The sequence below is a fragment of the Melanerpes formicivorus genome, unplaced genomic scaffold (assembly GCF_026170545.1).
Source record: "Melanerpes formicivorus ecotype bairdi unplaced genomic scaffold, bMelFor1.0.p_v2 SCAF_18, whole genome shotgun sequence".
In the NCBI taxonomy this organism is placed as follows: domain Eukaryota; kingdom Metazoa; phylum Chordata; class Aves; order Piciformes; family Picidae; genus Melanerpes; species Melanerpes formicivorus.
In genome coordinates, this window is record NW_027142370.1 from 12,279,716 (window position 1) to 12,295,984 (window position 16,269).

The 16,269-nt window shown below is 46.7% G+C and overlaps 1 protein-coding gene across 1 annotated transcript in view; it reads right to left on the reverse strand.

Annotated features, from left to right (window-relative positions):
- Positions 1-16,269, reverse strand: part of CPZ (carboxypeptidase Z) — a 42,491-nt gene that overhangs the window by 12,818 nt on the left and 13,404 nt on the right. Inside the window, exons 2-7 of the mRNA XM_068149649.1 lie at positions 15,800-15,823; positions 13,747-14,121; positions 11,839-12,051; positions 9,069-9,265; positions 7,748-7,909; positions 2,484-2,642 (exon numbers count right to left, since the gene is read on the reverse strand). Of these exons, the coding sequence (XP_068005750.1) occupies positions 2,484-2,642; positions 7,748-7,909; positions 9,069-9,265; positions 11,839-12,051; positions 13,747-14,121; positions 15,800-15,823 (1,130 nt within the window). The remainder of the gene's footprint in view (positions 1-2,483; positions 2,643-7,747; positions 7,910-9,068; positions 9,266-11,838; positions 12,052-13,746; positions 14,122-15,799; positions 15,824-16,269) is intronic.

Below are 16,269 nucleotides of genomic sequence, written 5' to 3' on the forward strand. Positions count from 1 at the left end.
TTTTGGGGCCAGGACCAAGATCTTTAATTTGGCAATTTGGGTCCTAGCTCTGAACCTCCTGTGGAAGATATTTGATGGAAGTTTAAAAGGTGCCTGGGTGACTAATGAACATGTTCCTTTCCTTTCCCAAAGACATCTGCAGATGTTTTATTTCCAGTGACCAAGTCTTTTCTTCTTTCACACCAAGAGGCTCAAGGCTGTTGCCTGGCCACTAGCACAAGTGAATGAAGAAATGATATCCAAAATAAAGCTTTGTGAAGTCAGAATGTGCTCAGAGAGCAATACACTTAGCAGCTAAAGTATCATGAGTCATGGATCTCACCATCCCTGGAGATGTTAAGAATGAATGTGGTGCTGAGTGACGTGGTTTAGTGGCAGGGGCTTAGCAGCAGTGGTGGGATGTGAGCTCTAGGTGAGCTGTTGGACTCAATGATCTCAAAGTTTGCTTCCAACCTTAACAGTTCTATGATTTTATGATCATCTAACTCAAACACATCTGCTGTTCCTGTCTGGAGATGATGGAGAGACTGCAGCCCTTCCATCTGACAGGTGAACTGCTTGCTAAGGCACTCATGGCTGTATTTCTCCACCATCTCTGCATCCATCAGGATACTCTTAGCCCAGGCACTTGGATGTAGGTGCGCAGGCTGATGACTTCCCCTCATCCTCACCAAGAGCTTCTGGAGCTTTCATTGCCCCTGGTTGATTTTACTGCTAAATCAGTGTCACACACATAGTCAGCAGGTATGGCACAGCTCAGAAGAAATGGATTGATAGAGAAAAGGCTTAATAGCCACCAGTATGTAAATATCAGCCATGTGCTGCTGAGAACTGTCGCTTCAGAAGAAGTCAGGCCAGAGCCATGCCCAAAGAGAACAGATGCTCCAAGTCAAAGATCAGCTTCTGACTATTTTCAACCTCAGTTTCTTATAGAAAAGAACCACTTCTTCCTAAGAGGCCAGAGACATTTCTAACGCACGCTAGAAGGCTGAAAACTGAGCTGCCCTCCTCGTGGGCATGTCGGCAATGAATACTAGATTGAGGAAACCAAAGGGAAATAGGGAAGATGGCAAAAAATTTCACAGAAGATTTACAGCGAGTCCCAAATGGGGAACCTCCCAGGGACTAGAGGGGAAAACCATTCCTGTGCATCCGAGCTGGAATAAACGTTACAAGGCTGCCACCGTATGGCAGCCCAGCTGCTTTCATTTCCTGCATGGAAAATAATGCTGCTGGTCAGGCTTAGGGTAGGGTAGGGTAGGGTAGGGTAGGGTAGGGTAGGGTAGGGTAGGGTAGGGTAGGGTAGGATAGGATAGGATAGGATAGGATAGGATAGGATAGGATAGGATAGGATAGGATAGGATAGAATAGAATAGAATAGAATAGAATAGAATAGAATAGAATAGAATAGAATAGAATAGAATAGAATAGAATTAACCAGGTTGGAAGAGACCTTTGAGATCATAGAGTCCTACCTATCATCCAACACTATCTAATCCTTCTCTTCTGGAAGTCAGGGGTAAAAACAAACCACAGCCTGCACCCTTTATATAGGAAAAGCCTGGCATTTCCCACCATAGAATCACAGAATGTTAGAAGTTGGAAAAGATCTCTGGAGATCATTGAGCTCAACTCCTCTGCCAAAGCAGGATAGAATAGAATAGAATAGAATAGAATAGAATAGAATAGAATAGAATAGAATAGAATAGAATAGAATAGAATAGACCAGACCAGATTGGAAGAGACCTTCAAGATCCAGGTGGGTTTTGAAAGTCTCCAGAGAGGGAGACTCCACAACTTCTCTGTGCATCCTGCTCCAGTGCTTCATCACTCTCACAGTAAAGAAGTTTTTTCATCATGTTGAGGTGGAGCTTCCTGGGTTCCAGTTTGAATACAGAATACAGAATTAACCAGGTTGGAAGAGACCTTTGAGATCATCAAGTCCAACCTATCACCCAACACCATCTAATCAACTAAACTATGGCACCAAGCACCCCATCCAGTCTTTTTAAACACTTCCAGGGATGGTGACACCCCCTCATCCTGTCACAGGACACTACTGAAAAGAGCCTGGCCTGTTCTTGACACCCACCACTCAGGTATTTATAGATGCTCATAAGGTCCCCTCTCAGTCTTCCCTTCTCCAGACTAAACAGCCATAGGTCTCTCAGGCTGTCCTCATCAGACACGTAACTTCTGAAGTCATGTTTGGCCTCACAAAACATGGCTCAGTGTTTACAAATCAAAATGCTAGTGTGTAAAGTATCCTAATTTTAAAGCACATTAAGTAAGTGCATAAATCATGTCACATATATATACATTAATGTGTAATGTATTGCATATTTGACACACACATGCATCTGTAATCACACTTGTTTATCACCTAAATGAATCCAGATTTGTCACTTGTTAAAAGCTAGAGTCACCATAATTGCACAGGTGGAAATCCTTCTGATATGTGCACCCTGCCAAATCAATATTACCTTCTCATCAGGTGTAGGGGAGAACATCTTTTCCTCCATAGGATGCCTTGAATAGTCATAAGGATAAGTCACAACCAGCTCACCCCCATGGAGGCTGGCAGAGAGCACAAATGGGATAGATCTCGACCACTTCATGACTGCTTTTGTCTCAGGGGCAACCTGAAATCCAGGAGAAAACAAAACAAAACCACACTGTGAATAATCTTGCAGCTCCAAAGGGATTTCATCCTGGGCAGGATGAAGCCCAGCAGAGAAGGGAGTGTGTCAGAAAGAAGAATGCTGAGGCCGCTTGCTTCTCCCATTCCAATGAATAATAGAGGAAGAGCCCCAGTTTGCTCCAGGGAACAGAGGAAACAAACTGTCCACTGTGGAAAAACTGAAGAAAACAGCCCCAAACCCAAAAACAACAAAGAGGAACTTTGACAGAGGAGTAACTTTTTGTTGCATTGACATTTTCAGCAGTTCAAAGTGATGCTGACAGCAGCTTAGGCTTGAAAAATGACTGTACTGCTACTTGCAAAACTATCTCCTAATCCAATTCAATTTCTGACTCAGCAGGATGGACTTTGGATGGATAAACAGGAACATAGGGCTCAATTTGTAATTCTCAGCACTTGTTGGAAACACATTGTCTCACTTGCTATAAAATCACTAAGGTTGGAAAAGACCTCTAAGATCCAGTCCAGCCGTCAACCCAACACTATCATGGCCGCTAAAGCAAGTATCCTTTGGTTAAGGCTCATCTGCAAATAGAATCATGGAATTGTTAGGGTTGGAAGGGACCTCAAGGCTCATCTACTTCCAACCCCCCTGACATGATCAGGGACATCTCACACTAGATCAGCTTGCTCACAGCCACATCCAGCCTGGCTTAAAAACCTCCAGGGATGAGGCTTCTACCACCTCCCCGGGCAACCTCTGCCAGTGTCTCATCACCCTCATGGGGAAGAACTTCTTCCTAACATCTGATCTGAATCTACCCATTTCTAGTTTTGTTCCATTCCCCCTAGTTTACCTGACACTACCTGACACCCTGAAAAGTCCTTCCCCAGCTTTCTTGTAGCCCCCTTCAGAAACTGGAATAAATGAAAAGTGATGGAGGTAAAGCAGTTTAGCTGCAGTGAGCTGCTTCAGATCAGTCCCAAGAGGTCTTTGACAGGCCCTGCTCAGCAGCACTGGCCAAGGGAGCAGGCACAGAACTCCCAAAGATGCTTAGGCACTCATCTACCCCTGGAATGCTCCTTCCCCTTCTCTGAGGAGCAGTTTCAGCACCCTGCTGCAGTGTTAGACGGTTCTTATGACTAACAGTGTCATCTGCCGGCCAGTCCCTGCAAACCCAGGCACATACCAGTGTCGTTGGGGGAGCTGCGGTACTTTTCCTTGCAGCTTGTGAAGTTAACAGAGGAAAAGTGGACCGAGGGTAGAGGCTGCTAGTCCAGACTTTGCTTTGCACGAGTGCAGATATATGGGATTTAAAACAACGAGCAAGATCTGCTATGATGGACTTAGTTCTGCAGCTCCGTAGGGCTAACGTTACAGCTCACTCTTTGCTTTGATTCCACCAGCCATCAGCAAACCAGCCAGCCAGGATCCCAGAGTGGCCAATGACTAGTAACAGCGACTCAGCCAGAGAAAAAAATTACACAAAACCCCTCAAACACACAAAAACCCAACCAGCCCTGGGATGGTTTGATAGTGAACTTCGTCCCAGAGGAATTTGGGACTCAACTAGCCACTCTAAACTGAGCCCTCAAAAGTGTGTTGTTCATCCTCTGAGCTCAGCCTTTCTGAAGACCAGATGTCAGGTGGCTGTGTCACTGCTCACTCCATGGGTCCCTGTCTGGGGGTTCACTGGGGGATGGCTGAAGACCTGGTACCAAACCCACACCCTCCAAACCCTGTAGCACCAGCACTCCCCAGAAGGATGCTGCCCTAAACTCTCAGGAGGTCCCTGACGTGCCTGCAGCTGCCCCATCTGCTGCTGCCCAGCCTGAGAGGACATGCCTGATGCTAGAACCAGCCCTGCTTTCAAACAGCAACCTCAGGCCTCAATAAATAGATTTCTGAGTTGCTTCTTCAGTTCAGTGAGCAAGGGTGAGGTGACCAGAGCTCCTAAATTCAGTCCCTCCCCCTGAGCAGCCAGCTCCCTCACTAGATACTTGCACAAGGCCTGTGACACCTGCTGTGTCCCAGAGCCAAGCTCTTACTGAGGGGAGTGTTGTGGAAAATCAGGAGTTTCAGTGTCACTATTTTTATCCTGATAACATTTCAGTGACATCATGCAGAGTGATTAAGGCTTTGAACATCCTGGTGCAGCTCCACTGGATGACAGCAGATGCTCTCTGTGTCTCTCTGGCCTTTCACTATTCCCAGGCTTCTTCCTTTAATGTGGGGTTTGAACTTTTGGGCTTGGGTTTTGTTGTTTGGTTTGGGGTTTGGTTGTGCTTTCTTTTTTTGCTCAACTGGGGCTCTTGCTTTTCAGTCAGAGGAGATCAATTTTAAAGCATCCATCTCACAAGGACAATTTGGGACACGGTTAGAAAACAGCTGAATTATTTCTGCCTAAGCACAGGGAATGGCCACTACCCTTTTTAAACCTGCATCCCATTTCTGCCAATTAGACTGCAATTAAGCCCTAAGACTTCTTTCTTTCTCCCCCTTTTAGAAGCAACCAGACTCATTTTCCTAAAGACTCTGCCAGCCTCCCCTGGCACAGACATCCAAATTCTGTTTGAACCAAGTCAATTTAACCGACTTCATTTCAGATGAAGGTGAAGTCTCTCAGTCTGAGCCCTCAGACCACTTATTACAATAATTCCTAATGATAGGGAACAAAACAGGCTGTACAGAGAGGGTTACAGGGGAACAAGAGCTCTCCTGAGCTTATGGGGTTGGCTAGGAGCTTGCTTTCCATTTTCTGATCTTTGCACCATGCCCTGCAATACCCAGATAATGACTTTAATAAGGCAGGTAATAAACACTATTAAGTAATTGAGAGCTGAGAGGCTGGTGTTGAAGCATCTGATCTAATGCTTTCACATGCACAAAGCCAGCTGCTCAAAGAGCCACAGGTTCATCAGCCTGACAAAATGGAACCTGCCACGGGAGGCTGTTCTGTGGTACCACCAGCAGAGGAGAGGAGTGTGAGGCTGCCAGACCCTCACTGCCACGTTTCTCAACCATGTGAAACTGCAGCCAGCAGAGAGATTTTGTAGGGCAATTCAGGTCACAGGCAAATTGTGGTGGTAGGTAGGTGTTCAAAAAGGGATTGGACGTGGCACTTGGTGCCATGGTTTAGTAGTCATGAGGTGTTGGGTGACAGGTTGGACTCGATGATCTCTGAGGTCTTTTCCAACCTTATTGATTCTATGATTCTATGAAATTGGTTCCCTCCTTTGGTCTGCAAAGCATATGGATTCAGAGATGCTTTGAGTGATGTTTACTCCAGGTTAACTTTAGGGTTAGAAGAGCATCTAGACAGTGTCTGAGGTTTAGTGCTCAGAGGAATGACTCATTACACCACCACCTTAACTCAGTTTCTTCTTCCAAGACAGGAAAAAGTTTGCAGGAGAAAGGATGTCTTTGTAACTCAGGGTCTGCACCCACTCAGGCAGAGCTCTCACAGAGGTTGTTTGTGTTCCAAGGCTTGCTGGAGTGTGGTGACAGACACCCCAGGGTGACTAGCACACTGCAGCTGGAGCAGAGCTGATCAGGACATGCAAGGCTCTCTCCATCTAACCATCTATAAACTACTATGATGTTATACAGCATCAGAGAAAACTAAATGCATGGTAGAAAAAAACCCTACACATTCAAGTGTTTGCTTGACAATCCCAATGGCAATGAGAAGGACCAGGGCAGAAGCAGGACTTAGTGGAGAGAGTGGAGAGGGCAGAACCAGAATGTTCGGTTATGGAGACACTGGGTGGCAGACTGTGGACCAAGCTCACAGCTTGCACCAGGCAATATAGAATCATAGTATCTGTCAGGGTTGGAAGGGACCACAAGGATCATCTAGTTCCAACCCCCCTGCCATGGGCAGGGACACCCCACACTAGATCAGCCTGGCCAGAGCCTCATCCAGCCTGGGCTTGAACACCTCCAGGGACGGGGCCCCAACCACCTCCCTGGACAACCCATTCCAGGGCTTCACCACTCTCATGGTGAAGAAATTCTTCCTCATGTCCAGCCTGAATCTCCCCACCTCCAGCTTCATTCCACTGCACATTCCATTCCAATAGCACAAAGAGGTGTCAAAGCCATGGTTGTCCTTCCTCAGTGGTTCTTGGGCCTTCAATCCTGAACATGTAAAACAGCAGCAAGCACATGTCCAGAGGAAGATCTCCATCCCTTCCTTCACACCTCAATGTCTTTTCCATGGCCACTGCACCCAGTCCAAAAGGATGGAAGCAGCTCCATGGAAATCCAAAGGCATTTCCATGATTGTTTTAGGTATTCCAGACTGTTTCCATGGATCCAGCTGGTTACAGTCATTTATAAACATCCTTTTTATTGTGAAAGCTGATGCCACACAACTCCACACAGAACCTTTGTATGTTTCCCAAGGCAGAAAGCGCTGCTGCATCAAACTGGTGCAGAGCTTAGTGTGGCAAGCAGCAACTCCACAATGCCTTTAGCATGCTACAACAGGAGACATCACTAATGATGAATCATTACACACTTGTGACCCCTCCCTAACACTCATTATTCTTCATCTAAAATAGCAAATTCCAAATTACCCACAAAGTTTCCAATGATTTGTGACACCTGCCTCTTTGGCCAGACCTACACCATGATTTTCCACGCCAATTCTGAGCCTGGGCAGTTTAGTCCTACTTTAATGGTCTGATTATTGCTCTCTACAACTACCTGAAGGGATGCAGCCAGGTGGGGGTTGGTCTCTTCTCCCAGGCAACCAGCACCAGAACAAGAGGACACAGTCTCAAGCTGTGCCAGGGGAAGTTTAGGCTGGAGGTGAGGAGAAAGTTCTTCCCACAGAGAGTTGTTAGCCACTGGAATGTGCTGCCCAGGGAGGTGGTGGAGTCCCCATCCCTGGAGGTGTTCAAGAGGGGATTGGATGTGGCAATTGAAGCCATGGTTTAGTTAGTCATGAAGCGTTGGGTGACAGGTTGGACGTGATGATCTCTGAGGTCTTTTCCAACCTTACTGATTCTATGATTACCAGAGAATGACTTCAAAGCAAGCAATCTTGACTCCCACATTGCTCTTTAGCAGATGTGATTTATAAAAGCTGTAATTCATACCTTACCCCACCAGTAGGATTGCGGAATGGGGATGTGGTCAAGGCGGGCACCACGGATCTCAGCTCTTCTGTAAGCCTCAGATGTCAAATCAGGGAAATTTCTGTTCAGGTCCAAGTTCTGAGCTGTTTGTCGTCCAATGACCCATCCATTGTAACCAGCTCCCTAAGTTGCAAGATAACAGCCAAGCTCAGAGCCACCTCCTGAGTCAAAACATCACTTTGTAGCCATTGTTTGAAATGTCATTTCAACCAAAGGAAAGTTTGAGATGAAGTAAGTGAAAATGTCTGTCCTCTTCAAAAGCCACACTTATTAATCCACATTTACTAATCATGTTTGATCCCCATGGACACTGAGGCACTAACGAGCAGGCAGGAGGCATTTAACTCACCACTGATGTGACTCACAAATGGAACACAGCAGCTTCTTACTCAGCACCGAGCAGCATGCAGAGTGGGTTAGAGGAGGAGAAAAAGAACACACAGCTGACGCTCCAAGGCTGGATCAGGCAGAGTGCAATCACCCCAGACTCACACAACAGAAAGAGCTCATCAGATGAGCACTGCAGAAAAAGAAAGGTCCTACTTCCATGTTAGTGGTGCTAGGGCTAAAAGAAGAACAGCAGGCAGCATGTAACAGAAGTTTTGCTTTCACAGGTCTCCTTCACACACTGGCAGGTCTCTGAACGCTGCCACCCATGATGCAAGCATGACAACAAAGAAACACAGACTGGCTTGAGTTGGAAGGAACCCTATAGATCATCATGCTCCAAACCCCTGCTGTGGACAATGACACCTTGCACTGGATCAGGTTGGTCACAGCCTCACCCAGCCTGGTCTGAAACACTTCCAGGGATGAGACTGCCCCAGCTTCTCTGGGCATCCCTTTCCACATTTCATTGTGTTTATTATGCCTTATATTCACATTTTATTCCATGTATTCCTCCTCTTCTAGAAGAACATCTGCTCCATAGTATCAAACAAGACTTCTTTATAAAACAACTTGCAAGTGCTCAGAGTGAGTCAGTGGGCATTTTGTTCTGGAGCTGAGATCAGAAAGTGCCAAATGTCTGATCAAGTAACACAGTCACTGCCACGTCACCGCAGGCAGGCAGCACGAATGACAAACAGAGCCCTGGTTTCCTCTTATCTCTGGTCATATCATCTTTGGAAAGCAACCTACCACCAAATCAACCTGGGATTCAGGCTGCTGATTGTTAACACTGCCTCCCACACGTGACGCTCCCCCTTCCCACCTTGTCCTTTCCCGTGGGGCACCTCAGAAACACAAAGCCCTGAACGTTTCCTTACACAAAGTCTTTTACCTCTTCTGCAGCCAGTTCGTAGCCATCAGGGTTGAGGGAAGGCAGGAGATGGATTCTGGTGGTGTTAATCAGGGTCTGGATGCGAGGGTTCCCGAGCAGATACTCTGAGCACAGGTACTGAGCGAGGTATATCAGCAATTCTTTCCCCACAACTTCATTGCCATGCATATTGCCAATGTATTTAAATTCTGGCTTGACTGTGGAATATGAAGGAATGAGATGCTTTAATTTGATTATACCTGGATGGTTCCCCAAAGCAGAGCAGCCCAAATAGCTTACTGATAAGTCAGGAAGTATTCTTCACACTGATTTAATGCATATGTCTTTGTAACTAGCACATCAGTTCCAGGTGAATTTCCCTGCCTGGCAAGTCAGTTCAGCAACAGAATCACAGAATGGCAGGGGTTGGAAGGGACCTCTGGAGATCATCAAGGCCAATGCAACTGTCAGAGCAGGTTCACTTAGAGCAGGTTCCACAGGATAGCATCCAGGTGGGTTTTGATCGATTCCAGAGATAGAGGCTCCACCACTACTCTGGGCAGCTTGTTTCAGTGCTCCACCACCCTTAAAGCAAAGAAGTTCCTCCTCATGTTTAGATGGAACTTCCTATGTTCAGGTTTGTGCTCATTACCTCTTGTCCTGTCACTGGGAGCTACTGAAAGCACAATGGTCCCATCTTCCTGACACCCACCCATTAAGTATTGATAAGATTGAGAATATCCCCTCTCAGTTTTTCTCCCTCTAGGCTAAAAAGCCCCAAGTCCCTCAGCCTTCCTATTTCAATAGTGTGGAATACCGCAAGTCCACTCTTTCAGGATCTCAGGCCACAAGAGGCAGTCATTGCCCTGAGCTTTTGCAGGGCCCATCATTAATTGTGAACAAAGAATGCTGCAAACAAAAATGCCAAGCCATGGCTGGGAAGGGACAAAACACACCCCTGGCAGACTCATTGAGCCTGGGCAGCCTCAGTGCCTTACATTGTCACAGATCCTGGAAACGACCTGCAGATGTGTAATACATCAACCCCTTTACTTGGAACAGAAATTAGGTCGTGCATAAAAAGTGGCATTTAGGCTAAATAGCCTTGGAATAGAGCTATTAGAAACATAAAACTTCACAGTTCCCTGCAGTCATTCTCTCAGTTTCCATCCTTCCTTAGAGACTAATGGAAAGTGTCAAATAGATGCAGTTTGGAGGCACCCTTTCCTGTCTGGCCTTTCATCCTCCTCTTTGATCCTGACCAACCTTCAGCACTAGACACTTAAGGAGGGCTGGCACAGAGCTGTTGTGCCAGCTTGCTCAGGCTGGTGAAATCACCAGCCCTAGAGCCATTCCCATCCTTTTTTTTCATGCTGTCCTGAGCAGCATGAAGCAACAGATTTAAGAAGGACATGCTAGATAGTATGTTAAAGCACCATCTTCTGTCAGGCCATATCACAGGTTTAATTTAACCCCTGATTCATAGGCTTTGTGTTTCCCTGGCAAATGGAGCAGCAGTTTAAAAAGACACCTGCAGCTTCTTTTATTACAAAGGAGAGGCAGGAGGATAAGGCAGTTGGTGTTTGCTCTGTTAAAGGCACCTACTGAGATCTTAATGAAGTTTAAAAGCACCTCAAAATACTTCTAACACCGTGCAAAGAAGCGAGGCTGAGAGTAAATAAAGATAACGCCAGTCATGGAATTCAGGGAATTGCTTGGCTTGGAAGAGACCTCTAAGATGCTACGCCAAGCCTAACTGTTAAGCCAGCACTACCAGGTCACCACTAAACCACATCCCCCAGCACCACACCTACATGGCTTTGAAGCCCCCTCTCCAGGGATGGGGATTCCACCACTGCCCTGGGCAGCCTGGGGCAGTGCTTGACAACCCTTCTGGGGAAGAAGTTATTCCTCATGTCCAACCTAATCCTCCCCTGGAACAATTTGAGGCTGTTTCCTTTTGTCCTATCACTTAAATACAGAACAAATAAATACAGAATTAACCAGGTTGGAAGAGACCTTTGAGATCATTGAGTCCAACCTATCACCCAGCACCATCTAACCAACTAAACCATGGCACTAAGTCCCTCATCCATCATCTTTTCAAACACTTCCAGTGATGGTGACTCCACCACCTCCCTGGGCAGCACATTCCAATGGCCAATCTCTCTTTCTGGGAAGAACTTCTTCCTAACATCTAGTTTGAACCTCCCCTGGGGCAGCTTGAGACTGTGTCCTCTTGTTCTGGTGCTGGTTGCCTGGGAAGAGACAAACCCCCTCCTGGCTACAACCTCCCTTCAGGGAGTTGTAGACAGCAATAAGGTCTCCCCTGAGCCTCCTCTTCTCCAGGCTAAGCAACCCCAGCTCCCTCAGCCTCTAGTCACAGGGCTGTGCTCCAGACCCCTCCCCACCTTTGTTGCCCTTCTCTGGACACATTCCAGCAACTCAACATCTTTCCTAAACTGAGGGGCCCAGAACTGGACACGGGACTCAAGGTGTGGCCTAACCAGTGCTGAGCACAGGGGCAGAATGTCTTCCCTGCTCCTGCTGGCCACAGCATTCCTGATACAGAAGCAACCTGAGGCTCATGATATGCAGCAATGACCATAGCACTCCATCCACCAGATTTAGACAGGGACTATTTTTGAGCTGGGAGTTGGTAACTGAAAAACAATACCCCACAAACACTGCCCAAGAAAATGCTCTGGGTTTTGAAGAACTGAGCACATGGGAAAATCTGGCCCTTGCCCAACTCCCTTCATGCAACTCAGTCAGCACTGGTGTAACTCACGCAGTTCATGGTGCCCAGGCTTGGTTGAAAACTCAATCACAAAAAGATCCTTCCCTTCAAAGCTGCGACCGATGCTGTACGTTGTTGCAATGTGGGAGCACTTCGAAGCGGTCTTCTTCAAGGTGCTCACCATCTGGGAATAGGAATGGTGCTTGAACTGGATAAAAGTTGCAGGCAAGTCTGAAGGCAACTCTTCCTCAGCATCCACTTCTCCTGCAAGGTAAAAATCATAGCACAGTGTTTAAAATCACAGTGCTTGGAGGATTCCATGGATGCCTGCACTCTCCTGCAACATACCTTAGTCAGCAGTAGAACACTACAGAACAGAACAGAACAGAACAGAATAGAATAGAATAGAATAGAATAGAATAGAATAGAATAGAATAGAATAGAATAGAATAGAATAGAATAGAATGAATTGAATTGAATTGAATTGAATTGAATTGAATTGAATTGAATTGAATTAACCAGGTTGGAAAAGACCTTTGAGATCATCAAGTCCAACCGATCACCCAACCCTATCTAATCAACTAAACCACGGCACCAAGCACCCCATCCAGTCTCTTCCTAAACACCTTCAGTGATGGTGACTCCACCACCTCCCTGGGCAGCACATTCCAATGGGCAATCACTCTCTCTATGAAGAATTTCTTCCTAACATCCAGCCTAAACCTCCCCTGGTGTACAGACACAGGACAGGGCTCATCTCCATGCTCGCTGGCAGACCAAACAACCAGCTCTGAGCTGCCTGTATGTGAAGCAGAGAAGCAGCTGCTTCTTGAGCATGCTTTAATTAAGTGTTAAAAATAGGTGGAACAAAATGCATCAAACCTTAGAGGTGCCTATAAAGATGACAAGCTGACAGGGCAAGCCGAGAGAGGCTTTGTGCCATCGCTGCGTCAAGCTGAGTGAGATGAAACCCTGTGGTGGGTTAAAAATTCCAACACCCCCCGCCCCCCAACATTAAATTGCCAAACCAGCTGAGGTTGGAAGCAAATGAAGCTGTATTTTCAAGCAAAACTGCAATCTACAATGAAATGCTACGACTGTGTACAAAATATACAATATTTACAGGTATTTACCATTTATAAACAGCACAAGAACCACCATCCCCTGGCCAAAACCCAGGGAATCTAATAGCTTTCTTGCCCCCCTGGACACAAAGGGACAAGAGAAAAGAGCAGAGATTTGGGTTTTGTTTCAGTACTTAGCCAAAACAAAGAACATAGCCAGGGTCAGCAAAGCCAGCCAGAAGCAAGTTAGTGTCTCCCAGAGCCAGGAAGCCAAAAGAGAGAGAAACAGTATCTACAACTGTAGGGAGTTGGGATTGCTTAGCCTGGAGAAGAGGAGGCTCAGGGGAGACCTTATTGCTGTCTACAACTACCTGAAGGGAGGTTGTAGCCAGGAGGAGGTTGGTCTCTTCTCCCAGGCAACCAGCACCAGAACAACAGGACAGAGCCTCAAGCTGCACCAGGGGAGGTTTAGGCTCCAGGTGAAGAGAAAGTTCTTCCCAGAGAGAGCTGTTAGCTATTGGAATGTGCTGCCCAGGGAGGTGGTAGATTCACCATCCCTGGAGGTGTTCAAGAGGGGATTGGACGTGGCACTTGGTGCCATGGTTTATTTAGTCATGAGGTGTTGGGTGACAGGTTGGACTTGATGATCTTTGAGGTCTCTTCCAAACTTACTGATTCTATGAGTCTATGATTCTAACCCCACTCTACTGACAGTGTGTCCAAAGGGATTGTTTTAGAACTTGTCATTAGTTTCATTTTTACACCCAGTGGTGATTTGTTACCACTTTTCTGTTCCAAGACCTGTGGAAAATTTTGAAGGCAATAGCCTGAAAAACTACCACAAGCCCTTCCCGTGGAGATGAGCAAGCAGCGCCAGCCGAGCTCCCTTCCTCACCTCGCAGCTTTGCCAGGGGGTCAAAGCAGCCCTCCTGCTCCCCAGCGAAGAAGCGGTCGCAGTCTAAGAAGTAAGGCCAGGCCATGTCTATGGCATCAAAGGCATGGAGGCAATTCCTTTTCAGGTGCTCGCAGACGTGCCTGCAGGGCTTGATAACTCGGTCCTTCTCACACCGTGGGGCCAGCACTGAGCAGCCCAGCAGCCTCAGGTCCGGGTTGCACTCCCCCTGCAGCAGGTTGTGCAGCACGCTGATGAGCAGGTACTCGGAGCTGTACTCGATCACCTCTCGAGCCTTCTGCTCCAGGAAGTTAGGGTACATCGTGTGGGCGTAGGCAACGTCAGAGCAGGAACTTAAGGCTATGTCCACACATTTTGCTATAGGAAGGAGATGAACAGATGAAACACAACTTGCTTCACTGACACAATGAGCAGTTAATATAATAATAATAATAACAATAATAATAATAATAATTAAATAATAATAATAATTATTATTATTAATAATAATAATAAAATAAAAAACCAGGTTGGAAGAGACCTTCAAGATCATCGTGTCCAACCCATCAGCCAATCCAACCCACCTAATCAATTAAACCATGGCACCAAGCACCCCATCAAGTCTCCTCCTGAACACCTCCAATGATGGGGACTCCACCACCTCCCCAGGCAGCCCATTCCAATGGGCAATCACTCTCTCTGTGTAGAACTTCTTCCTAACATCCAACCTAAATCTCCCCTGGTGCAGCCTGAGACTGTGTCCTCTTGTTCTGGTACTGGCTGCCTGGGAGAAGAGACCAACCTCTGCCTGTCTACAACCTCCCTTCAGGTAGTTGTAGACAGCAATAAGGTCTCCCCTGAGTCTCCTCCTCTCCAGGCTAAGCAACCCCAGCTCCCTCAGTCTCTCCTCATAGGGCTTGTGTTCCAAACTCCTTACCAACTTCGCCAATGCATCGGGTCAGAACAGACTTTTAATGGTCATCTTGTCCAACCCCCCTGCAGTAAGCAGGGACTTCTACCAACTAGATTAGGTTGCTCAGAGACCCATCAAACCCAACCTTGAACACCTTCAGGGATGGGGGCCTCCAACACCTCATTGGCCAAAGTGTTTCAGTGTTCTACCACCCTCACAGTAACCCTCACAGTAAAGAACTTCCTCTTAATGTCCAATCTAAATTTACCTTTCTCTTGTTTCAAACCACCATCCCTCGTCCTTTGTAAAAAGTCCCTCCCCAGCTCTCCTGTATCCCCCTTCAGGTACTGGAAGGCTGCTCTAAGGTCTACGTAGAGCCTTCCCTTTTCCAGTCTGAACATCCCCAACTCTCTCAGCCTGTCCTTGTAGCAGAAGTGCTCCAGCCCTCTGATACTTTTTGTGGTCTCCCTTGGTCCCACTCCATCAGATCCATCTCCTTTTTGTGTTAAGGGCCCTAGAGATGGACACAGTACCACAGGTGAGGTCTCACACGAACAGAGGGGCAAAACCAGCACAACAAATAACATATTCAATGGGGTTTTGTGTTGTTGCTGTTGCTCACAAAAAGATTGGAGGCCCTTTGCAACACCCTCAAATTACTTTGATGTCTAAAACCATTTCTGGAGGCATGATGGGAAGCATGCTTGGTCTGCAGATTGATAGCAAGAAGATGTCAATCAGAATTCAGAGGGTATCTGACAATTTGATGGGGCATCAGGGATTATCTGATTGACAAGAGCTGCTCCTGAAATGTATTTTGTTAAATCAAAACCTGAGCAGCAATGAAAGGACAAATCCCTGGCCAGAAAACTGTGAGCTACTTGCCCCACATTGTTCATTCAACAAATGGCTTGGAAACTGCCAGTGTTCATAAAGTGTGCTTTCCAAAGGCAAAGTTGTCTCATACTCAATTAAATGTTACCTGATTTAAATTAAGAGGGCAGTTTGAGCTTATTAAACACCAGGGAATCTATAAGACAGAAAAAAATCCCTGTTGAGGTGCAAAGTTGCTGGTGAAGAGAGAAAGAAGAAGTACTTAAGGCTTGGGATTCTCCATGGACAAGAAGCAAAGTCACAACATACCTTTCTGTACTGTTTGGCACTGACCTGCAAGAGGAGAAAAAAAGAAGTATTAAAGTGCAGGCAGCTGTGGTAGCTGTCTCATGTTAGGAATTGCTCAGCCTGGAAGCCCCACAGAGGCTGCTGCAGCTCTGTGTTCTGAGGTCCAGCCACACCATGGCCAGCCACATATTCTTAACAGGCACATAGTACATGCATGCACCAACAGGAAACATTGCACAGGCAAACACAGCACCAGGAGCATCATCCCATTCCCATGTTTGGATAATCTGGATGAAAAAACACTGATGAAAAAGAAGTACAGGTGGATGACTCCCATAGCTCGTCTTAGACATGCTGGAACCCCAATAGCCAGGCTCAGTTTGCCTGGTAGCGGACCCCTGGATCTAGCAGTCTTGCAGCTGCCTCATGTGCTGACATACAGATGAAAGCTGGCCCAGATTTAGGATCTCACTGGTAGCCAACCCCCAGCC